Below are 26,404 nucleotides of genomic sequence, written 5' to 3'. Positions count from 1 at the left end.
AAACCATATATGAATAAAACTGAGTGTAAAAGTATACGAAAGTATACTTTCTTATAAAAGTGAGAAACCATCACTTTATTTGTCCTGGTCTGCTGCCTTTGAATTCAAATCTCACTAGTGAAGGAGTAAATATATTACAAAAACAACAAAATAATTGTTGTAAACCAATCAATGGAGATTATTGGAGCATAAAGAGATAATATTACCAGTTTTCTACTTAAAATTATTTTTTATTATTCAATGTGATTGTAAAATTGTATCACCATATTTTTTTCCTGCTGTTACAAATGAACCTCCTTGACTCCAATAAATCAATTCAAACGGCGAGAAAGGTAAAGATAGTGTTTTATTAGTTCTTTTATTTAGTCTTGGTTTATCTGAAAGGCCGAGTCGATCCCATGCTGTGTCTCCATGAGTAGACAGGTGCTTGTTGGCTTCAGGCAGAATTAACAGTAGTACAAATCAGATTCAAGTCACATGTACTGAAGAAACAGAGGAAATACATGACAATGCAGAGAGGAGAGAGAGAGAGAGTCAGACACAAAGATACAGATACACAAATAAATCCTGGTAACACTTAAAGTCTCATTTGTTAACATTAGTTTATACATTAACATGAACTAGCAATTAGCAGAATACTTGTTAACTTTACAGTCTCCTTGTTGCACATTACTATACTTACTGTAGTAATAACAGCATTGTGCATAATTACAAGCAACTACCCTTAAATTCTATAGTAAATACATGTTAATTAATATTACACAGTACTTAATTGCATAACAGTGTGCTAAGGAAACCTTAAAATAGTGTAATCAAATTTTATAGCATTTATTAAACGATTGTTCATGTATTCATGTTAATTTGAGCGCATTAATTATAACTTGATTTTAAAAATGTATTAGTGTTAAAATTGAACTACGGTCAATGAATGGTGTTTAAGTGTTGTTCACTGTTAACTCATTCTAACTACTATTAACAAATAAAACCGTTTTTGTAAAGTGTCACCAACATCCCTAACTAGAGTTTCACTTGATACTCAACTGAAGGAGAACTAATGCATCTGATCTTGAGATTTTTTTTTTTTTTCCTCCATTAAAACACAAAAAGCCTCTTATTTACGGCTCTATAGCAATATTTCTGCAGCAGCGGCCTCTGAATAACAGGGAGGCGAGGGTTGCATTCATTTTCTAAAAGCCTGAAAAGCATTATAGTTATTGACCCATTGTCACCGACCACATCACATCACACCACACCACACCATACCACAGACAGAGAACCTGCTGACAAATATAAAAACACTTCGCTTTTAAGGAAATGTTTGTGAGGGTGAATTTATGATAAACAGCTTGAATATCTACTCCTCAAGAAAAGAAAAGAAATGCCTCCAATAATGGCCATTGAGCTCAACAACTGACAGAACAACACTGATAAAGAAATATGCAAATGAAAACTTATGTAATAAAAGTGTGATTCTCGAGGATCTAGCAACAGGTAGTAAAACCAAACCTTACAGAGAGGAAACTCTACATTCTGGCCTCATATAATCATATACGATCTAAGTCAACAGTTAATTAAAAAACACTTAAGATTAAAAAAATAATAAAACCCTAAAACCCATAAAAATATACTACCGAACAAAAGATTGTTTATGAAAGATGACATCTCTTTTGCTCTATAAGACTGCATTTATTTAATGAGAAATACAGTGATATTGTGAAATACCATTACAATTTTAAATAACTTTTCTATTTGAATATATTTTAAGATGTAATTTAATGCTGATCAAAGCTGAATTTTCAGCATCATTACTCCAGCTTTCACGGTCACATGATCCTTCAGAAATCATTATGTGCTTATTTGCTGCTCAGTTATTAATAATGGCTATTAATCATTGTTGGAAACCGTTTTTGATGCTTACTATTTCCTCCATTAAAACACCATTAAGCAGCAAATCAGCATATTAGAACTATTTCTGAAGGATCATGTGACACTGGAGTAATGTTGCTGAAGATAAATGACAGTTTACAATATATTTACATAGAAAACAGCTATTTTAAATGTAGTAATATTTCACTTACTGTATTTTTGAACAAATAATCGCAGCCTTGGTGAGCAGAAGAGACTCGTTTCAAAAACATTTAAAAGCTTTAATTATTCCAAACTAGTGTAGATGGTCAAATAGGCAAGAGCAAAGGTATGAAACAAGAAGCGAGAGGAAAGAAAGACAGATACAGTGATAGACAGGGATGGACAGAACCAGCATTTAGCATCTGAACTCTTCTCTATGACACCATGAGCTTCCCTGAGAGACAGGGATGCATATGAGCGAGAGCGACAGACAGACAGATGGAGAGAGAGAGAGAAAGGGGTTTAGCATGTTGGCGATCACATCTCACGGTTTTTCATCCTCAGCATCTTGCAGCGCTGTTTTATTTTGTTCTTCACCTGAGAAAAAAAAAAGTCTGTATTACAGTGGCTTCACACTACAAGACAAACTCCACACCGTACATGTTCTCAGCCTAACACACAAAGCTAGTGCATTTGTGAGATGCTGCAACTAGTCACTAGATACCGTAAACCAATTTCAAACAGGTTTACAACTGGCTGACCAGGCTTCAGATTTGTGCACGACAAACTCTTCCACAGGGGTTTCAGTTTCCCTTCAATCCTCCACATGTGGTGAGAAATTAGTAATCAACAAACACCCAGGAGGAAACTGTGTGAATACAGCATCAGATGTGACACACTAGCAGACAACAACTGTAAAGAACAAGATTTTTTAGTTTATTCCTTGTAGGGCTGGGCAGTAAGCTCTGACAGAGACTCATGCTGTTTAATGTGTTTGAGATGTGCTGTTTTCCTTGATGCATAACTTACATTTCACAGGTATATTCTCCATCTGTAAATGTTAGAAAGCCATGGAAATATTTCCATTTTGCTGTCAGAAGTGCATGCGCACCAAACTGACAGAGCTCAATGAAACAGGAGCACAATAACTTTGTAACTTTGAAATATTTGTAGTTGGACAATGTGTGACATGTAGAATGTTAAACCTACAAGTACGTGTATTTGTCTGATAGCACTAACTGTAAAGTGTAATGGGGTAATCAAAATAGCCATTTTACTCCATTAGTCTGTGCTTTTTTATTATTATTTTCATCTTTAGTTTAATAAAACTTCTGCTTTAAAAGCATTATTTGTTTTTAGATTGCAATGTTACAATGTTAGAATGTAATGTGATTTTAACCCTTTTTTGCTAATAATATATGCCTACATCGTTACATTCACTTTGTTTATCCGTTTAATCCAAATACAAAATACAGAGCAATCAAGTGGTAGGAAGTTCATGATTTTTAAGGAGAAACAACTCTCCTCCAGCAGCTCATCCGGCAACAGCATGGCTCTCTAATCATGTCATGGATCATCAAAACAATTAACACAGCAGCAGCAGCACTTACAGACCCCACTGAGAAACAGACAGATCTACATGTGCATATGGGACGTGACCCTATTAAACACAGTCCAATAGGTTCCTAGTTTAATTTGCTTAAGAACAGAGTTTAACGGAACTGCTCCTTATTTGACAATAATGCTAAATTTATGGAGATTTAATGTAATCAATGAAGGTTTTTAATAACTATTTTTATTTAATACATTTCTTCTTATAAACACCATGGCAGTTTCACCATTTTTTCCGTGAGGAAAATCATACTTGAGTTATGATGGAAACCATACACTTAAAAATATAGAAATAAAAACAGTGATATTTAAGATCCATTTTTCAAAACATTCTAAAACTAGATTTGAAGTAACTTATGTTTATGGATAAACAATGCAATCTTTTCTAGCCAAAGGTTTTTTTTATTTTTATTAATGTATTTCACAACCATTTTTGCGTTACTAAAAGATGATAGAAATTCAAATTTTTCAGAAAAACTAAATTTGTAATAATTTGATTAAAACCTTTTTTGAAGGGTATCACCAAAACAACAATTTGACAATAACAATATTTAATAATCGCAGGGAATCTATACAACCTTTTTTTGTTTTTAACAAATAACCTTTTTTTACACCATGCCAGCTTCTTTTTCACAGCAAAAAAAAAAAACATACTTGCAAATTATAAATGAAAGAAAATTGTAGAAATATAGAAAATATATTCAAGACCTGTTTTTCCTAAAGGTTCTTAAACTAAATTTGGATTATCTTGATTAAAATGTTTTCAAGGTTAACAACATATTAAAACTATTTCCTCAGATTAAAATTATTACAATCGAATAAAACACTTTTAATTTAATAAATAAATAAAAAAAGTTCTTAATTATAATTTTTTTTTCTTTTCAAAATACAGCCTGTGGGATTACATTGCCTGTGGCTTTATTATGGTCTCTTCCCCTATCTGTTATCTTCAATTTAAAAAAAATGTTTAGTTATTTTACTAAAAAACGATACAAAAATACTGTTTGAGAAAATGATTTTTGCAGCGCATTGTACTTCACAGTGCATTTCAGATCTATTTTGTTTTTGAAGCTCCTGAAAGGGCCTTGAATCAGTACGTAATCCAGAGGACTTTTCTCAGATTTATGCGTCAGTCAACTATAGCAGAACAGCTTTCCCTTCTCTAAGACACACGTCTCACCGTCTCCCTGCATGTCTGAGGTCCAGAGCGTCAGGTTATCCCGTAACAGCTGCATGATGAGCGTCGAATCCTTGTAACTGTCCTCACTCAGCGTGTCCAGCTCCGCTATCGCATCGTCAAACGCCGCCTTCGCCAACCTGTTAGAGGAACGAGTGGAGAGTCATACTGACTTTTTCAGATGGGGTTTCTGTGGTTGTCAACCAGGGGCTGCATTAAAATGTCTTAAAATTAATCAAAAATAATAAATTAATCTTTTTCATTGAGTTGTAGATTGAAACCACATTTCTTTCTCAATAACTGGAATCACAAACTGCATCACAGTTAATTGATTTTATACACCAACACGCACACATTTTCTGTTAATATATCAAGTCACATTTATTTTTATAGTGATTTATACAACATGGGCTGTTTCAAAGCAGCTTGACATTAATGATCAGGACAATAAGTGTTTAATCAGAAGAGAAGAGTGTCTTTACTTAGCACAAATCACTTCAAATATAGTTCTCATCCAATAGTGTCAGTGCAGTTAAATAAACATTTAAGTGAGAAGAAAAGAAGCCCAACCTGCAGGCGCGGTCGGGGGAGTTCAGGATCTCGTAGTAGAAGACGGAGAAGTTGAGTGCGAGGCCGAGCCGGATGGGATGTGTGGGCGGGAGCTCAATCATGGCAATGTCACTGGCAGCTTTATACGCCACCAAACTGTTCTCCGCTGCTTCCTTCCTGTCATTACCCGTGGCAAACTCTGCTAGGTACCTGTGGTAGTCACCCTTCCTGCAGACACACACAAACACCGAAATAAGTGTGTGTAAAAAGATTCATTATCTCCTTATCAGCTACAATGACTATTCTGAGCTCTTGCTGTCAGAAATGTGTTCAAAAACACACAACTCCATTATAATGAATAAAGTAGGCTACTGTATGCAGAAACATTAAAATGCATACTATGCACATTTTCGGGGTATTCACATTTTGTTAAAGAAAAGCTGATATGCACACTTAAATGAAGGGTCCAATTTAAAGTTATGGTTTCTCATTGTTTATATAAAAAAGGTGTGCTAATGAAGACCAGTCTAAAGCATTTAAAGTGAATAAACATGTAAAACATCCACATTTCACATCATTACGGAGTGCTTTAATAATATAAATGCATATACGTTCCATCACTGCGTGATTACATAAACTGGTGAATCAGTTTGAAACAACACCCAAAAGAACCAGTTCACAGAAAAGTATCCCTTTAAGCAAGCACTGCATTTAAAAAAGACAAAAAAATACATGTAAACATTTCAGGGACTCAATTTCAAAATGTCCTGATAATGCTCTGCAAAAACTTGATTAGTATGCTTCAAGGTATACTTTTAATAAATGATGCACGTTCCTTGGGAATCAAATCCATGACCTACATGAGGGAATAGTGCCATGCTCGACAGAAATAAAGCAGGCATATATTTAACAGGCAGAACCTCACCCATCTAAGAGACCTATACATTATTTATAGGTATACCTTGTATATTAAATTATTAAATGTATACCTTGAAGCAGACTAATCATGCACACATGTACTTTGATTCGTCAAACACCTACATTTTGTAGTAGAAAACTTTGGATTCTCCTGTGTTGGCTGAAGGAATGAGGTGTTTGTCCAGTACATCCAGTATGTCATTGCAAACAGATTTCAGCTCGTTCTCAACCTGCAAAAGGTAAGAAGAGTAATAATGGCATCATGTACATCTAGATTACACGCACATGACTGTCTCGGAGTCACAGAGCTCACAAATCAAAGGGTTTCAAGTTATAGATTGAGGTATTAAAGTATTATAAAAGAAAAAACATTTTATTATTTAAATGTTTATTAAGAGGTTTAAAACACTTCACTTAAATGTATGGTTCTTCTGTAATTCTGTATTGCTAATTAACATTGCACTAATTCTTTTCACGTAGCATCAGTACTTTGGTAAAAATTTAGGTCAGGTAAATTTGTCTTCTATCAATAATTATGAAAGATAAGCTTTTGTACTAACTTTGCATTTTTTAATTTTCTGAAGATATTTTGCTTTTGCAAGGATGGGGACATTCTAGAGGTTTGTGGGACTGTATGTTGGATAATTTTTTGACTTTGACCACTTTTGAAGTTTTGGACGACTCACTTTTGGTAACCATTTATGTTAAACTGTTGTTAGCTCAGCATTGTGCATGTGCCATGTAATTTCTATGCATGAGTAATAATAAATTAGCTTGTTGGTAAGTTGTAAACATATTTTCTTGGTTTTCATGAGCACTGTTAATGATGCACAAAAAGTAATGTGCTGTTTGTATTCAGCATGTCAAACCTCAAAGAAAAAGAAAAATTAAATAACTTGTCATTCTCCTGACTTCTACTACAAAATAATCATTTGATATATTAACCCTTGTGCATTGATAAAAAAAAAAAAAAAAAGTGTAATTTTAGTGGCAGATTGTTGAAGTAAACTGTTTAAAAAGTGAAACCAAAAAAAAAAAAAAGTTATACACGTTTAAGTTTATGAAAATGACTTATAAAAAATATTTTATATAAAATATATATTTTATGAAACATGTTGAACTCTAAACCTACTAGAAAATCAAAGCCATATATCTAAAGTTGTGTTCCAAATGTAAGGTTGATATCTCAAAAAATGAGCTTTCAGTAAAATTTTGTTTGGTGCAGTACCACATTTTCCCCATTAGATGCCAGCAAAACTCTGCTGATGCACACAGTGGTTGGATTTTGTGATTTACAGTAGAGTTTTTCTCTCTCAAATATTACAAACACACACACACAATATTAAAATTCCAATAAAAACACACACCTGAGCCAAAATTTATGCAGTTAGCATTAACACATGCAAAATTATCAAAAGACTAAAATAAATAAATCCATAAGGTTGCACAAGGGTTAAATCAAACATGTTTAGCATTTAAAAATCACCTGAATCAACAAAATGATTACAGTACGAGTAATGATAACCTGACATGAAACCATCACCGGTTTAGTTTTATTTTTTCATTCATTCTGTATTATTTCACTGACGAATATCTTTATTTCTCAGGTCTACCTATATGCCAATAAAACTCCAGATGCTCATGAGTTAAGGCTCCATATAGTCTCACCATTTGTCTGTATTCTCGGATCATTTTGAGTTTGCCATCTCCTCCCTTGCTCTCCTCTTTCTGCTCAATGCTGCTGATGATCCTCCAGGAGGCTCGTCGAGCCCCAATCACGTTCTTATACGCCACCGACAACAGGTTTCTCTCCTCTACTGTGAGCTCTGTGTCCTTTCCTGCAACGCTCTTCATAAACTCCACCATTTCTGAAACACAGAGAGAAGAATCATCCAAATGACACAAAGAAAACCCATCAACAAAGACCTGGAGAGCAATAAATTTAGTACAAAACAACACTGAATATCACAACTGAGTGGTTTAACAAGAAAGCTAACGTTCAAACTAGTAATATCAAATGATTGAAGCAGATGCTAGGGTTCAAGGGTTAGGAAAAGTACACAATTATTTCAAGACATTTTACATTATATTTATACTTATAGTGACAGATCTTTTCCACGTTGTGACATGCATAATTAACATTTAAGTATATACAAGTAAACAACAACCAATTACCTGTTGTACTAATATTTCTACCAATATTAAAGCATTTTGTTCCATAATTGGATATCATTTTTGTTGTTTTTTATTGGATCCACTGATTAATTCTGCCATCTCGTGGGTGTTTTGAGAATTTCACACAAAATTGGCAAAAAACAACAACCTTGGTTTGCTTTAATAAACTTGAACATAACAGCCATTATTGCACGAATGAGATGCATTACATAAATGCTTAATATATTGTTTATGCTTGGAGCTTAGAAATAACAAACTCACAGAGTCATGCAATCTGTCAAGTCATGTCCCAAACTTGTAACAGTCATGAATGAGTGCATGTTGGAAATAAAACAGCTTAATTTAGTCCTCTCTCTGTCGTCTATGCTCAGTTTTTGGGCACAGAAAAATGCAAATAATCTGTATCCATTTCAAATAAAATCAAATACGCAAGTTGACATTCACCAACAAATATACACTTCCTTAATCATTTTAGTTTACTCGTTTTGTTTAGTTTTTCACTTTTATTTAAATTTTTTTAAAACTAAACCATTTAGAGAGGGGGGGGGGGGGGGGGGGGGGGGTCTCTATCCATCTTTTGGTTTATCTAACCACTGTGTTTGTTGTCTGGCATATAGATGGTAAAAACCTTCAAAATCAAAGCTTTTAGAAGTATTTTAATAGTTTTTGTCATGCTAACAAACCTTACCGCTCTAGTTCTCTCTCGTCCAAAACAAAATGTCAATCTCAATAGTCCATGGAAAAAAAGTACAGAAGTTTAAAACGTTTTTTTTCTACAAAATGGGATAAATTGCACTGTTCATTCGCCCCTGTGCCTTATTTAATACCATGTATTGTCAACATCAAGGGTCCACACAAACATTGACACAGTAAAAATATTCAATATATTTAATCAATACACGTTCAATAAGTGCAGAACAAACAGCTAGTCACTGTTGCATCACCTAAAATCTGAACCCACTCGGATTTGTGTTCAGAAAATGACAACAATGTATGTTTTAGGCTTGAAATGCTGTATATTCTCTGAATCACATGCTCTCAGATGCAACCAATTCTATTACTGGTCCAAATACCAAGATTTAGAGCAGTTCTTCTGAATGTGAGCACATTACTTCAGTTCATTGTGTTGAGCTAACGTTAGCTCGGGCCTTTCCAAACATCTCCTGGCCGTTTCTTCCCATGTCCACAGATACAGACACAGGTGAACGATAGCGCTTAGTTACTGGGTCCAGCACACACTTTTATCAGTAATAACACGACATCTCTATGTTTATAGCTGTAGGTTAATGCTAATGCGTAGCAGCACGATTAGCCAAACACAACTCACCATCGTATCTCTCGGCTTGTTCTGCTAGTTTAGCCTGATAAACCAAGTGCTCTCGATCTGCCATGTTACCGGGACCGGGAGGAGGTGGAAAAGGCGCTGTTTGTTTGTCCAGACGGATGCAAAGTGAATAAATAACGTTACAGCAGCAGCAAAATCCTCCTAACGTTATCCTACCGGTGACCAAATATGGCGACAAAGCTCCATCCGGGAAACTCGCTCCTGCTGCGCACTTCCTTCGCGACGGACCTGGACACTTTTGGAAAATGTACTTTTTGTCTTTGTTGACCAAATTTCATAATCATAAGTGTAAATGTACCCAATTGTATGGTTTTGGTGACTGAAATATGTATTTATATCGACTCTGTGAATAATAAAGCTGTAAGAGTTTAGGAATTTTACAATATATTTATTTGATTTTATATATACATGCATGCAGTGTTGGGGAGTAACTCGTTACATGTAACGGGATTACATCATTTAATTACAAAGTAAAAGTAACTAAGAAAAAATGTGTAATTCAATTACAGTTATGAAAATAAAAAAGGGGGTTACATCTGATTTTTTTATCCGATAACTCTTTTATCCGATTAATTTTTTTTAAGATTAAATTTTTTTTTCAATGTTAGATTCCAGTGTTTCCAGTCATAGCTATGCAAATACTTGATTTCAAAAACAGTAACATAGCTATTAAACTTTTAAATCTGTATTTAACCTCAGAATGATCTCAAAGTAAGTCTGATTTTGTGGTGGCTGTGCTTCAAAGGGGACATCGGATGCCCATTTTCCACAAGTTGGTGTGATTCTTTAGGGTCTTCTCGAAATCTCAGTGGTCGTGAAAAACAACACCCTTTTTACCTTGTTAAAAACAACTCTGTTTCGGTGCATATCTCTTTATATGCTAATGAGCCTCATCCTCTGCTGGAAAGCCTGGCAGTAATCAGTGTTGAGTACTACTGTAAGGTTAACCCGGTCTGCTTTACATGTTTAAAACTATTAACAGTCAAGGCCCAGAACAGCGTACGCAGAGCAGCATATGCATCATTCTATAAGATAAGTTTGGGATCAGATTTTTAATGTTTCTTCTGCTCAACAAGTCTGTATCTATTCGATCAAAAATACAGAAAAAAAACCGTAACTAAAATAAGAGTTTTATTTTAATATATTTGAAGATGTAATTTATTTCTGTGCTCAAAGCTGTATTTTCAGCATCATTACTCCAGTCTTCAGCGTCACATGATTCTTCAGAAATCATTATAATATACTGATTTATAATCATTGTTGGAAACCGCTTCATATTTTTGGGGACCTGTGATATTTTTTTTAGGATTCTCTGATTAATAAAAAGCTAAAAAGAACAGCATTTATTTAAAAAATAAATTGTGTTACACAATATACAATGCTATTCAAAAGTTTGGGGTCATTACAGTTTTTCTTTCTTTTCTTTTAAATAAATTAATACTTTTATTCAGGAGAGATGTGTTAAATGAATAAAAAGTCATAGTAAAGACTTGTATTGTTAGAAAAGATTTCTATTTTGAACAAATGCTGCTCTTTTTAACGTCGTATTCATCAAAGAATCAAAGAAAAAAAGCATCACAGGTGCATAAACACAATATGAAGCAGCACAACAGTTTCAACACTCATAATAAATCAGTATATTATAATGATTTCTGAAGGATCATGTGACGCTGAAGACTGGAGTAATGATGCTGGAAACTCAGCGCTGCGTCACAGGAATAAATTCTGTTTTAAAGTGTATTAAAATAGGAAACCAATATTAGAAACTGCAATAAGATTTCACAATATTACTGTTTTTTTCTGTATTTTTGATCGAATAAATACAGCCTTGATGAGCAGAAGATACTCCCTTAAAAACATTAAAAATCAGTTTTGAGCGGCAGTGTATATATAAACCTTTTTTATGAGATATTGAAATGATTTTCTTTTTCATACTTTATTTTAACTTAGTTTTAAGCATGTAATATTTCATATGTGTGTGAAATTATAAGGCATTTGAGAAGTAAGAAGAAAATGAAGGCATGGTAAAAGTTTCCAAGTCATTTTTAATCCGATTTTCATGTGAGAAAAATAAAAGACTGAAATCCTGTACTGTGTGTATCACTCATAATAAAAGGATAGTTCACCCAAAAAATGAAGATTCAAACATTATTGGTGTTCTTCTAATAAAACTGTAATTTGATTAATTAAATCTGATACTAAATGGTCTGTCACCTCTCCTTGGTCATTTATTTACTTAATTTTACAATGAAAGCAAAAAAAAGAAAACTAAAGTTAACCCAATGCAAATGTATTTAATGCAGAAGAGGCGTGTTGTTTGGCATGAAAATGATCCTTGCCCTTTCACTGGTCATCTGTGGAGAGGTACTAAGTTGCACCTATTGACAGAAGAATAAATATGTCACTATTAATGATATTCAATTGTTTTTAACAGAGTTCTTTAAAGCCTTTACCTTTTCCTAATTAAATTGAATAAAGACAGTACTTACCCCAGTAGTCCTCTACCAGACCACTGCTTCGGAGTCAAATTAAGATGCACTTCTTGTCCACTTCGAATTACTCCAACACGCAGGGATTTCTACGATAAACAGAAATTAGCGAGGACAAAATTAAACTGAATCATGTAGTATATGATCAGGAATGCAAAGTATTAAGAAGAATAAGTAAAGAGTTTGGAGGTACAACAAACCCCTTCACTATGTTGGACAACAGAAGCGACGTCACGCAGATTCCTGAAGTTTTGTGTATTTATGGACCCAAACTCTATAATCTCATCACCAACTCGCAAACCCTACAAACAGAGGAGAATAGAAATCTGTTTCAAACTCTCTAGATGCATCATCAGTTTCTGTATAGGGTCAAAAGAGACTTAAGTACTACTATGAAACGAAATAAACCTTGCAATCTATGCAACTTAGAAGAACACAATTAACATTAAATATACAGGATCTTAAAGTCAACATGAAACAACATTTACAAGCTGCAACCTATTTTACTTCTAATGCTGCATATTCATTTTCAAGCAGACTTTTTAAGTTTTAAGTTAGAAGAGGGGCACAAACTCACGGCCTGAGAAGCAGGGGAGCCCTGTGTTACGGCATCTACCAGTGCAAACGGGGCTGGCAGAGACACAGTCGGCTCAGTGACTTCCATCTTTGTCTCATCTTTCTCATGTTTGACCTTTGCTGTTGCATGCAGCTTATGAAGTGCCTCCTCGATCTCCACCATGATAGCTTTGTGGTCATTCTGTAAACCTTAAAAAATTATATAAAAAAAAATTAAGAACTTGAAAAGTTACAAAAAAGGTATATATATAAAGAAAGAGAGAAGCAAATCAGTATATTAGAATGATTTCTGAAGGATCATGTGACACTGAAGACTGGAGTAATGATGCTCAAAATTACATTTTACAAAATACAGGTGAATCTCAAAAAATTAGAATATCGTGAAAAAGTTCATTTTTTCTTGTAACTTATTTCAAAAAGTGAAACTTTCATATATTTTAGAATCATTACATGTGAAGTAAAACATTTCAAATGTTTTTTTGTTTTAATTTTTATTATTAGAGCTTACAGCTCATGAAAGTCAAAAATCCAGTATCTCAAAATATTAGAATATTTCCTAAGATCAATCAAAAAAAGGATTTGTAAAGCAGAGAAGTTCAAGTTATGTAAAGGTATGTTTAAAAGTATGTTCATTTATGCACTCGATACTTGGTCGGGGCTCATGTAGCACAAACTCCAGCATCAGTGAGGAACGGCGTGGAAGCGATCAGGCTGTGGCTCTGCTGAGGCACTATTGAGCCTTCAGCTCGTCTGGATTGTTGGACCGACTGTTTCTCATCTTTCTCATGAAAATATCCCATAGATTCCATATGGGCTTCAGGTCAGGCACAGTAATATCATGGTCAGCAAAGCACTTGGAAGTGGTTTTGGCAGTGTGGGCAAGTGCTAAAGTCCTGCTGGAAAAGGAAATCAGCTTCTCCATAAAGCTTGTCAGCAGATGGAAGCATAAAGTGCTCCAAAATCTCCTGGTAGACGGCTGCATTTTGGCTTTGGACTTGATAAAACACAATGGACCAACACCAGCAGACGTCACGGCAGCCCAAATCATCACTGACTGTGGAAACTTCACACTGGACTTCATGCAGCTTGGATTCAGTGTCTCTCCACTCTTCCTCCAGACCTTGATTTCCAAATTAAATACTAAATTTACTTTCATCTGAAAAGAAGACTTTGGAGCACTGAGCAACAGTCCAGTTCTTTTTCTCCACAGCCCAGGTAAGATGCTTCTGACGATGTCTCTGGTTCAGAAGTGGCTTGGTAGCTCTTTTCCTGAAGACGTCTGAGCGTGGTGACTCTTGATGCACTGACTCCAGCTTCAGCCCACTCCTTGTGAAACTCTCCCAAGTGTTTGAATCGGCTTTGCTTGACAGTATTCTCAAGCTTGCGGTCATCCCTGTTGCTTGTGCACCTTTTCCTACCCAAATTCTTCCTTCCAGTCAACTTTGCATTTAATATGCTTTGATACAGCACTCTGTAAACAGCCACAGCTTTCAGTAATGACCCTCTGTGACTTACCCTCTTTGTGGAGGGCGTCAATGTTCATCTTCTGGATCATTGCCAAGTCAGCAGTCTTCCCCATTATTGTGGTTTCAAAGAACAAGAGATACCCTGATTTATACTGTAGAGATGGTCATTAATTGAAACTCAAATATAAATATTCTAATATTTTGAGGTACTGGATTTTTGACTTTAATCAAAATTAAAACAATTTTGTTTTGAAATGTTTTACTTTACGTGTAATGAATCTAGAATATGAAATTTTCACTTTTTGAAAAAAAGTTACAAGAAAAAATTAACTTTTTCAAGATATTAAATTTTTTTGAGATGTACCTGTATTTACATAGAAAACAGTTATTTTAAACGGTAAAAATCCTTCACAATATTACTATTTTTTGATCAAATAATTGCAGCTTTGGTGAGAGAAGACTCAGTTGAGACGGTTAGTATTGTAACCAGATTGTGTCATTTTGAGGGTTTTTCTATACAATGACACCAATATTTGACATTGCTTCCACTATACATGTGTAGGGTGAACAAACTTCAGTATGTCCAATTATTGTCAGGTGGAAATGATTGTTTACACCGAATGTCATTTTAGTGGGTGTTTTCTGAAAATCACAAAAATGAAATTAATTAAAAATGAAAGGCTTAGAAAAAAATACAATTAAAAAGGACATTCTAATATACAAAAATAATTGGTAAAAGAGCTTTCATGACAATAGACAGGAATAATTTACCTGCTGATATTCGATCTATTACATCATTTAAGATGTTTAAGCAAACTTTATCATATTTTACATGTTATTTTTGAAGATGGTATTGATTTTTTTGTATATTTTTTGGCTTATGTTGTGATCAGATACACAGATCAATTAGGGGTGGCACGGTTCACAGATGTCACGGTTCGGTACGTACCTCGGTTCGATACGATTTCGGTACAACAGGAAAAAAACAACAAATCTACTATGTTCGGTTTCTTTTCATTTATTTTGAACAAAGAGTAGTACAGTAGCTAGTAATATTAAATATTATATTACATTATATATATAATCTGCAGTACATATATACATGCAAGGAATAAATTCTTGAAATATTTGATTTAGTTAACAGATAAACAAGAGGAAAAAACAGTGCGACACATAATGTAGCCTATGGTCCGCATGCGCGTCCAATATTAAAAATGCTCTGTGTAAATAAGTTCTGACAGCGCATTTGCGTACCGACATGGATGACAGCTGTTAATGCACAGTTACAATTTTAGATCGACGAACTGTACTGTACAAAATTTCTATTCAAACTGAAAGCATAATGTATGCTAGCCGCTGCAGTTTTCAAAGGAAACGGTCACATTTCATTCACTGTACATCTCAAGGGGTTAATACTAATAAATAAATTCAATTAAATGTTATTGTTTTGATGCTTGAAAATCCCTTATCTTTTACCCATTTATATACAATTATACACGTCCAAAAGCCAAATGATATGTTTTGTGTTCACTAACACGAAAAGGCGTGAGAACATTCATCACAATCATCTAATGGCTTGTTTCCCCCGAGTGGAACGGTTCAGTACGGTACGCAATTATGTCCGTTTCCATTGTCAGAAGTTGTGAATGGTACCAAAATAGCGAACCGTACCGTACCACTTTTTTGGTACCCTTTCGTTGGGGTACCTAGCACTCACTCGTTCCGCTCTGCTGTGTTCGGCTTATTTACATCAGAGTGCGCAAACACAAGAAAATATAATAGTGAATTTTATCATTTTATATTTTCACACAGACAATAGCCGTTTCTCAATATGCGTTCTTGTCTGTTCTTGTGAAACATCATTGCCCAAAAACCTGCCTAATTTTCAAAATATTAATGTTATTGTGTCATGAAATGTAGTTTTAGGAGTTTTTCAGACGAGAACGTAGTTGTTTAAAACTCAAATCTGTGGTTTATTTATAAAAATAGCATCTATTTGGTAAATATGCCGATTTCAGAGCTCCATGCGATCAGCGGGCGCTCAGTGCTCGTGTATCCGGCCTAGAGCAGCCCTGATGTCTCTGTAGTGATTCAACATGAGATACGATTTGTTTTGTGTATATTTAACAGGCATTCATGGTCTCATGAATTTATTATTTGTTCCTGGTCATATCGTTTTGGCTGAGCACAAAGTTATGTTTAACTTTATATATTTATTTGGAACTTTACCGTAGTACAGCGCTGACTGTACTTCACTGAATTGTTTGCTTTTGTCTTTATTTCCTCTTATACTTTGTTCTTATACTTTTATAATGGCTATTATTGTTCATTAAAACTGACATTTAACCAAAAGAGGCAAAGTTGTGCTTATGGTCGCGCTTTATCGTCGATCGCTACTTTCCAGCATACACCACGCCAATCAAGTAAGGGTACGGTTAGCGGTGGAAAAGCAAGCTGGATCAGGGCGTTCGGTCCCGACCCGTACCGCTGGGTGGAAACGAACCATAACGAACAGGTGAAAAATGTACTCACAGGAGATATTGTGCCTTGCTGTTCGGACCTTGTACAAATCCACATCTGCACGAGGAAAGCCTTCCACATCAACCAGAGGAGCTTCCATGCCTACACCGGCCTGCTGTGCAAACACACACACACACACACACACACACACACGTTAGGAAGAAATGTCTTTACAAGACTTAAAAAAAAAAAAACATATTCTAAATGCGTTAGTATAACAAAACCTTATTTCTTTGTGACTGAATAACTTGGTCTCCTGCTGTGTAATATTAAACCAAAACATATCAGCAAGCAACATGGCGATAAGCTGGCTATAATAAACTATATTACAAATCTATGGCCAAAACCCAGCCGTTGAGCCAACGGAGAGGGCTGGCAAGCTAGACCACAGTCTAATTAAACGTCTGACTGCATCGAGTGCTTTCCTAATTGATATCTGAACAATCTACCAATAAAAAGAGTATTAAATCAATTTTGCAAAAGTGAGAAGTGCAGAGTGGGCTTATAAGGTACATGGGTCAATCACAATTTTGTCCTATCTATTATTCTTAACTGATTGGTGGGAACAGGAACTAATATAATAGATGTCTTTTATTTAAGTATTTGAAAAGATGAAAGTTCAAGACTACTTAATAATTAGTCATATGTGACCCTGGAGCACAAAAGCAGTCTTAAGTCGCTGGGTATATTTGTAGTAAAGAGCCAAAAAATACACTGTATGGATCAAAATTATTGATTTTTCTTTTATGCCAAAATTCATTAGGATATTAAGATCATGTTCCATGAAGATATTTTGTACATCTCCTACCGTAAATATATTAAAACTTAATTTTTGATTAGTAATATGCATTGCTAAGAACTTCATTTGAACAACTTTAAAGGAGATTTTCTCAATATTTAGATTTTTTTGCTCCCTCAGATTCCAGATTTTCAAATAGTTGTATCTCAGCCAAATATTGTCCTATCATAACAAACCATACATCAATGGAAAGATTATTTATTCAGCTTTCAGGTAATATATACATCTCAATTTCGAAAAATTGACACTTAAGACTGGTTTTGTGGTCCAGGGTCACATATATATATATATATATATAAAGATTGAAAAACAAAACTATTGATTTAAACTTGTTAAACACAAGTTTAGAAACAAATAAAATGTATGAAAACATGTGATTTAGGTAGAGCAACACTTCTGTTAGTCCTTACAAAAATTAACCGTGGTTTTATTATGATTGAAATGTAGTAATGTTTCTTTTTTGGCAGATTACCACAGATTTGCTACCATTTTTAATACCATGATTAAACTATGGTTATTGTATCAAAACATGGTTGAATTGTAGTTTAACCATGTTTTTTTTTTTTTAATTTTCGTGAGAATTTCAGAATTGAATACATTGAAAACTGTGTGTGCATATTTTCATTTTTTGCATGCATGTGTCAAATTCTGTCCTTTAATTAATCTGACTCCAGATAAACCAGTTGGTTTAAGATGTTCCCTTATTATTGGGTTTAATGACGAAACCTATTTAAATGCATTAATATCTTTGGTTTGAACTCACGGTTTGGAGCATGTCGTAGTACGCTTTAATCTGCTCTTCAATCTCATCCTTTCTTTTTATTAGCAGCCCAACATCTTCAGTAACATTCAGCTTAACAGCGGTGTTTTCCTCCGTCATTTTCATGACAAATGCTGCCAAAAATCAACGGAAGGGTCTTTATTTACTGATTGAAATCTAGTTAGTGATGTGCTTCTGTGGATCCACTGCCGGGTTGTGAAGGAACAGAGCGACGCATTACTGCCACCTATGTGCCGGAGTGTGGAACTGACACGGAAAAACACTAGATAACGCGTCGAAGCCACAATTAAAGGGATTTCCTATGAAAGAACAAAACTGCAAAAAATTTATCAACTGCAGTAACTAAAATGTATGTTTATTATTGAAATGTTGTTATATGCATGTGTCAATTTTATTTAATTTGTAAGTCGCTTTGGACAAAAGTAAGTAAAGTAAAAAGTAAAATAAATAATCCAAAATGATAACTTTTTTTTTTTTTTTACAATTTTACACATGCATTGGGCTTTTCGTTGAATTATTAATAAGAGTTTATTTATGGACCTCGAATTCCATAGGGACTCTTTTAGTAAATCATTTATTTACAAGAAATGTTCTAACAAAGCGATTCACTAGAACGAATCGGATTCCGAATTAGGTCCGTTTCGGACGAACCGATTCACTCGAATGAATCGAACCTTCCAAAGACAAAGTGGTCCGTTTAGAGCGAATTAAGAATGACTCGAACTTTCCAAAAATAAACATGAGAACGAACCGATTCAGTAGAATGAATCAGACTTACCAGCGCATTCTATTTTGTATATATTGTATATTTAAGTCATAAAGCAACATCTCAGGAACATATTATGGGTTTTCAAATTCAAATATGACTTTCTGTTATGAAACAGGACATCATTTCATACATGTCCACTGTAGAGGACACCGGGACTAAAATCATGTTTATGATGCATTTTGGGATACATAGCAGTTGAATAGGAAAATTAATAATGAAATATTAGATATTATGAAAACCTGGCCAATTATTACTCTCATTATGACAATTATTTTTTCAAAATGCTGTCCCAACAGCAACACATTAAAATACAAATTAGATACAGTATAAAGATACTATGTTTAATGTCCTATCATAATCTTTCCATTGATGTATTTGTTATTTATTCAGCTTTATACAGCAGTATAAAAAAAATCCTGAAACCTAAAATAAATCCCATTGTTTTTGCCTTTTTGATGTCTATTCATGCCATTTTATGTTTAGAAAAAGGTAGTCCTAGTGTCCTCTACAGAGATAAAATATGAATAAAATATTTTTCAAAAATCTTATTTTTCCACTTATGCTCTAAACAATATAATGACATGAAAAAATACTAAAATCACAGTTTTTCTGGAAGTTCTCAGGAGGATATACTTACAGCTACTAGAAAAAATGTCTTTATAATCTTATCCATTAATTGTTTAATGAATATCACTGCATTAAAGCTGACTGAAGACTGTTTAAGTATTTTATTTTAATTGAAAGAGAAATTGTTTTGACAAAATTGAACAAGTTTTGCTTGAAACATATTCAGCTTGAAGAAACCGGCACCATACGATTATGTAAAGTCAGAAATATTAAAGCACTAACATACTCCATTGAGGTGTGCTTATATTTGAAATACAGCAGATTTCTATATTATTATTATTTTCTACAGGTCTTCCAGTCACTACCTTAACAAGTAGTTGTAATACTCCCATAATTTCTAACACATAGAAGTATATGGCTGATAGATTTCAAACATGTTATACATGTAGTACCTTTAAAAGAAAGCGACCCAAAAAAGTACCATATTTGTATTCAAAAGCAAATGCAGTTTTATATTAAAGATAGAAAAAGCAAAGTAAATCACTGTCACACACAGCTTGTTAGTAAGGAGAACTACATATACAGCATCTTCATATTTACATACAAGTTACAACCGATGGAAATTATAAATATATCTTCGTTAACTTACAGCAGTTACATGAGACTGGAACAAAAAGGACAAAGAGCACTCTGTTAAATAACTGGCATCAACCCTACAAACAACTGACGTGGTTATATCATTTAATTGAATAAAATTAATGCATGTTTGTTCAAAAGACTCTGTATGCATTGTGAAAATCTGACATCTTTTCTGAAAAACAAGGAGGGGAGGAAGAGGAACTAAACAGCGATCATCTCCGCTCGCAACAATCTGAGCTGCCAAGACCAATAAGTTTGAGTTTAGCAGCAAAAACATAGTCCTGAACCCCGGAGAACTTCCTCCAAGGTGCTTCTGACAACTCAAATACATATGGGTTCATAATCCATATAAAAAAATAAACCTGTACAAAAAAAAGCATCATAAACATCTCCAAATATAGAGGGGAATCTCACAAAACACACGTCCAAGTCAAGCTCGACGCATAATAAAAAGAAACCGTTTCGCATTAAGAGTCTATTTTAGAATATTTTGCACTTTTGCAAAGTGAGATTATTTTCCATGAGCATTAAATGCATCCTAAATATCACATCTCATATTGGATTCTAATGACAGTATGTTTTATTCATGGTATTACTGCAAGTAAAATGATTTAAATCAGCAGGAAATACAAAAACACTGATGTATAAATACTTTACAACTCAAATATATTACAATAATGAGAATCTTTTATTATTTGCATTACGGTATTGAGAAATAATGGGCTTACTCAATATAAGAAAACGGCGTTTCTTTTCATTTTGGAGTAAACATGACCTGGACGTGATTCTGTGACGTTCACTCACACATTAGCATAGCCTTATCTTTTCATAGACGGCTAAATCATGTGCAAGTGCAAGGTGCTTTACTGGTTGACTGGGGTTTGTTTTGGTTGCTAAATCAACTCTGAACAGATTCATAACATCATAAGAAGATAAGCCAGAACCATGTACCATATTTATATACATATATACTGTATATGACACTCTACCAGCCAAAAGTTTGGAATAATTAACATTATTTACTGTTTTTGTAAAGTCTCTATGCTCACCAAGGCTGTATTTACTACTATTGGTGCTCAAATATTAATAACGATTCTTATTATAAATGTTGAAAACAGTTAATATTTTTGTGCATTTTGTTTTTAGGAATATACATCTTTTGTAACCTTATAAATGTCTGAATGCATCCTAGCTGAATAAAACTATTCAATTACTTTCGTTCTTTTACATTTGAATAGCAGAAATCATATTTTTTACTTTTCTTGAGCAGTAAATCAGTATATTAGAATGATTTCTGAAGGATCATGTGACACTGAAGACTGGGGTAATGATGCTGAAAATTCAGCTTTGATCACAGAAATAAATTACATTTTACAATATATTCACATAGAAAACGGTTCTTTAAAATGGTAATATGTCACAATATTACTATGATCAAATAAATGCAGCCGTGGTGAAATTATGTAGACCCATAAAAAAAAAAAAAAATCGGAATTATTCCAAACTTTTGACACATTTAAAAACTGGCTTCATTCTTGACAAAATAACTGTAATACTCTTTAAAATGGATTTATTAGAAATATTGAGTGTAACTGAAAAACAGGTTCTTCGTGAGTGTGTGAATCCTGTCCTTTGGCACCATCACAAACGTGTGTGAACGAGTCTTGATGCTTTTAAAACTACTTCAGAAGAAGAAAACATTAAAAACCCAATCCAAAGTACAGAAAGTTCATAAATACATTTCATCGTGGCAAGATGAGGGCTGGATGCTGACACCTCGCGAGAGCGTTTACTAAACCGGCTCGCATTAGAAACACAAAGCAGTTTACTTCAAACAGTTTCTCTCGTATACAAAAAAGGCTCAAAATATCCGTCAGACTCTTTCGGTTTCCTTCTCACAAGGTCTCTGACTCCAGCGTGCTTCGTCCTTCTCTGTAGTTTACACAAAAGCTGTTGCGTAGTCCGAAAGGAGAGGAGAGGCGATCCAGATGAACGGAGCGAGATGATGGAGGGTTTGTGTGCACGAATGTCGCCGTACCGTTTTTATACGTGTATTATTGATGTTTAGAGTAATGCAAAGGAAACGTTCAAGTATGAGGTCTGTCTCAAATGTATTTACAGTTAATTTGGCTGTTGGTGCATGTATGCATTAGCTTTCCTCAGTGTCAGTTGCTTAAGTATATATATATTAGTGCTGTCAAACGATTAATCATGATGTGTTGTATATGTGTATTGTGTATATTTATTATGTATATGAAGAGTTTATTTGCAGAAAACGATAACTCTGTTTTTTATGATGTTATGTTTTATTTAGCTGCATTTGTTTTTTTTTTTTGCTATTTTTTAACCTAATCAAAATAACCCAACTGCAGTTTGACATGATTTTTGAGTTTTTTCTGTTTTTGTAAATGAACTCTTTATATATAAATACACACACATACAGTATATATTTTGAAAATATTTGCATGTATATATTTATATTTATATAATATATAATTTATATAATATATAAAATAAGAGTTTATTTGCAAAAACATAACTGAAAAATCATGTTTTTTATTATGTTATTATGTTTTTATTGTTAGTTAGCTGTTTTTAGTTATTTTTTAATCTAATAAAAAAAACTGCAGTCTGAGATTAATTAGAATGCACAATGAAAAAATTGGATTTTTGAAAATAAATGGAGTTATCTGTTTATGCAAATGAACTCTTCAAATATATTTAAAATATAAACATTTTGGATGCGATTAATCGTTTGACAGCACTAATAAATATATATATATATGGTCCGTATGACCGTACCTACCTGTTTGACTTCTAATAACAGTGTATTCAAGCCTTTTTCTGCTCAGAAGTTTCTGCCCCCATGCTGACCGTGCTTGTTAGTACAGTTTCACACTTCGCTCTCAGTAGAGGCTTTACGGTTGGGGACCCAGCCGGTGTCGGGATGCGTGCTGTGATGCTGAGCCGTCACGGCGTGGGCGGTGCTGATACTCGAGCACTCTGATTGGTCGCCCTGCAGTAGCTGCTCGGTCTCTCCGTCGTTCAGAGAGGCGGAGCTCACCTGTAGCGAGACGGTCTCTGTACGCATGCAGGCGTGAAGCCCAGCTCCTCGGCACGCCTTCAACTGTCTCAAGTCTTCCCAGTAAAGATCGTCTCCTGAGAGCAGACACACTCCTTCCACGATGCGGATCTTCTCTGTAGTGTAGCCTCCATCACAAACGCCCTGGACCTACAGACAGCATTTGAAGTGGGATTCAATTGGACAGACATGCACTCAAACCAAAAATTATTCAGACACCAGATATAATTTGACTTGTTTTGATTTACTAGTGGGTGCAGGACACTATAGTTAATTTATGTAAGTGAGGATAGCAAAATAAACTGTGACATATTACACCCAAAAATTCTTCATACAGTATTTACTTCATACTAGTAAAATTTGGGATCAAAAAATATTTAGACACTTCGACCTGACCGTGTTTTGCTGAAGTGTTTTTCTTTAATTGCTAATGTGACCTTTTTACACCATCTAAACAAAATTAAGCATTGCTTGGTAACTGGTTGACCTAAATTGGTATTATCTAACTGTGTGCTTAAATTTCAACTGAATTCCTCACATACTTTTCTATCAAAGTTATCCGACATTATCAAGATGAATTTGTTCTGACAGTTTAACTCGTCATATTTTATTACCATTTTCTAAACTATAGCGAATAAACTGTGATAATGTGAAAAATGTTGAAGGTGTCTGAATAAATTGTGGTTTGACTGTAATTACTGTGAAAAAGAAGTGCACTTTAGCATACTTTTAAAAAGAGGACTTAATATGATAATATAATTTAAAAGAACAAAGTGTAAAATGCATGCAATGTTTTCAGACACTTAACTGCGTGTTAATTGCAATTGAATGTTACAAATTTATATTAAATGCAATAAGAGTGCTTTTGACCCACTTAAAGGAATAGTTCACCCAAAAATGAAAATGTACTCCAAGATGTAGATGAGTTTGTTCTTCATCAGATTTGGAGAAATGTAGCATTAAACCACTTGTTCAGCAGTGGATCCTCTGCAGTGAATGGGTGCCGTCAGAATCTCAATACACAACACAACACTCCAGTCTATCAATTAATGTCTTGTGAAGCAAAAAGCTGCGTGTTTGTAAAAGAAAAATCTTTAAAAGACGTTTTTAATTTCAAACAATCGCTTTTGGCTAAAATATGAGTCCTCTATCCATAATATTGATTTCTCCAGTGAAAAAGTCATTTTCTCTTAGTAAGGAGAGACATTAGCACAGATCAAGCACAGTTTACACGCAAAAACAATTCTAAACAAATATGAGGGGGGACTTTGATGTGAGAGGACAACAGGAGGAGGACTTTTTCCACTGGAGGAAGCATTATTATTGATTATGAACTCATATTTTAGCTGGAAGCAAAGGTTTAAAGTTAAAATGTCTCAATAATGGATTTGTTTCTTACAAACATACAGCTTTTCTCTTCTCCAGATGTTAACTGATGGACTGGAGTGGTGTGGATTATTGTGATGTTTTTATCAGCTGTTTGGACTCTCATTCTGACGGCACCCATTCACTGCAGAGCAACCAAGTGATGCAATGCTACATTTCTCCAAATCTGATGAAGAAACAAACTCATCTACATCTTGGATTACTTCTATTATTTTAAAAATATGATTAAAGTTTATAGCTGGGTTGTACCTACAAACATTTATAGTAAACTGGAATATACCCCAATTTAATTTCTATAAAAACTCGTATGTCATGTATTTAAATATATATGTGACATTTGTGTGATGAAGCTGAAATTTAGTATATTTAAAATATATTAACATTAAATTTAATATCGAACAACACACATTATAATCAAGTTCACATGCACATTCTATTTAATACAATTAAGCACACTTCACTAATTTTAGTAGTACAGTTATGTATGTATACATTGTATATACTGTATTATAGAACAGTTACTGTAATGTATAGAATTGCAATCATCAAGTCAACATGAAACTGCACTCACAACCCATTTTAATTCAATAATGTGATGCACTGACTGGTTGGGAATTTAATGTTGATTTTAAAACTGCACAGTACTTCTTTTTATGGCATTATGGAAAAATTACACAAACACTGCAACCACTGCACTTCACAGGCAATGCTCACAATTCATGCAACCTCAGGCAGAATACACTAAGAAACTAGCCTATAACAATGCATTATCATTTTAACAAATTGCAACAATTATAAACGCTATCTCTTTGCACTCTAGTACAAAACTCTGATTACATGCAAGAAGGATTTGAGATCAAGCAGTTGGTCACAATCACACGGCTGACTTTAAATATGGGAAGCAATATTTTCCCAATTTGTTGAACTACCTTGTTTGCCATTCTGATGAAAATAAAGGGGGGGGATGTCAAAAGATGAAAGGAGAAAGGGAGTTGTAAGGATGATTGAGCTGTCATGGAGAACACGGGGGAAAAAGATGAGCGGGGTCTGAGACGCTGTAAAATACTGCTCATGAAAAATATAAAACCAATTCATCTTGATGAGAACAATTATATCAGTCATGGCTGACGTCAAATGATTCTTTTGTGAAATCTTCAAAGACTAGAGCATTAAACAATACCTCTTTTTTATATCGCAGCTGGTTGTTTATTGCAGGTTTCTGTGCGGTCTCTATTTTAACCTCCTGTGTTGATGTCCTGTATGAAGGGTTGCTGTAAGTCAAGTTGCTCACTCCTGGATCTGCAAACTTGAATTTTTTGTGCCTTGAAAGCAAACAATAGCAACATAATCAAATATTCATCTTGAGCAGCTGAGAAAAGTAATGCATTCATAAAGTGCTTCATTAAACCTTACCTGTAAATAATGAACGCAGCGATGAGTATCAGGATGGCCAGTATCGACAGAGCTCCACCAATCACGTAGCTGATATGAGGGCTCTCATCTTCATAAAGAGAAGTGCAAATGGTCAATTCATGCTTGATTTACTCTTATACAACTATTTAAAATCAGAGTTGTAATTATTTACCACGAGGTGCAGACACCACATTGTTCTGGATGCAGTCCTCTAGATTGAGACTTGAATCTGTACAACTGTGAGGAGAAAATGATCGGATTTACTCCATTAATTCTTAAAAAAACCCTTTTTTT

The 26,404-nt window shown here is 34.2% G+C and overlaps 3 protein-coding genes across 4 annotated transcripts in view; all 3 read right to left on the bottom strand.

Moving 5' to 3' along the window:
* Window positions 1-327: 327 nt before the first annotated feature.
* Window positions 328-9,847, bottom strand: LOC306871368 (14-3-3 protein epsilon-like). The gene is made up of 6 exons (XM_079419228.1): window positions 9,606-9,847; window positions 7,772-7,971; window positions 6,227-6,333; window positions 5,207-5,413; window positions 4,640-4,776; window positions 328-2,445 (listed from the first exon to the last, which is right to left on the bottom strand). The coding sequence occupies exons 1-6, from the start codon at window positions 9,667-9,669 to the stop codon at window positions 2,393-2,395; spliced, it is 768 nt and encodes a 255-aa protein (XP_079275354.1). The 5' UTR covers window positions 9,670-9,847; the 3' UTR covers window positions 328-2,392.
* Window positions 9,848-10,222: 375 nt separating this feature from the next.
* psmd9 (proteasome 26S subunit, non-ATPase 9) lies at window positions 10,223-18,452 on the bottom strand. 2 transcript variants are annotated; one of them, XM_079378514.1, is made up of 6 exons: window positions 18,237-18,451; window positions 16,687-16,789; window positions 12,690-12,877; window positions 12,313-12,414; window positions 12,113-12,201; window positions 10,223-12,001 (listed from the first exon to the last, which is right to left on the bottom strand). In XM_079378514.1, exons 1-6 carry the CDS (start codon window positions 18,357-18,359, stop codon window positions 11,974-11,976), a joined length of 633 nt encoding a protein of 210 aa, XP_079234640.1. In that variant the 5' UTR covers window positions 18,360-18,451; the 3' UTR covers window positions 10,223-11,973. The 2 variants fall into 2 exon arrangements, with proteins under 2 accessions (XP_079234640.1, XP_079234641.1); XM_079378515.1 differs by having other exon boundaries at window positions 11,051-12,001; window positions 16,687-16,786; window positions 18,237-18,452.
* A 4,360-nt stretch (window positions 18,453-22,812) lies between these two features.
* Window positions 22,813-26,404, bottom strand: part of LOC306881538 (low-density lipoprotein receptor-related protein 4-like) — an 88,748-nt gene continuing 85,156 nt past the window's right edge. The window contains exons 35-38 of the mRNA XM_079435706.1: window positions 26,283-26,347; window positions 26,111-26,198; window positions 25,878-26,019; window positions 22,813-23,461 (exon numbers count right to left, since the gene is read on the bottom strand). Of these exons, the coding sequence (XP_079291832.1) occupies window positions 23,123-23,461; window positions 25,878-26,019; window positions 26,111-26,198; window positions 26,283-26,347 (634 nt within the window). The 3' untranslated portion in view covers window positions 22,813-23,122. The remainder of the gene's footprint in view (window positions 23,462-25,877; window positions 26,020-26,110; window positions 26,199-26,282; window positions 26,348-26,404) is intronic.

Source organism: Barbus barbus (assembly GCF_936440315.1).
Source record: "Barbus barbus genome assembly, chromosome: 1".
Taxonomy (NCBI): Eukaryota; Metazoa; Chordata; class Actinopteri; order Cypriniformes; family Cyprinidae; genus Barbus; species Barbus barbus.
The sequence above is the reverse complement of the archived record's forward strand: the minus strand, read 5'-3'. Positions and strand labels throughout refer to the sequence as shown.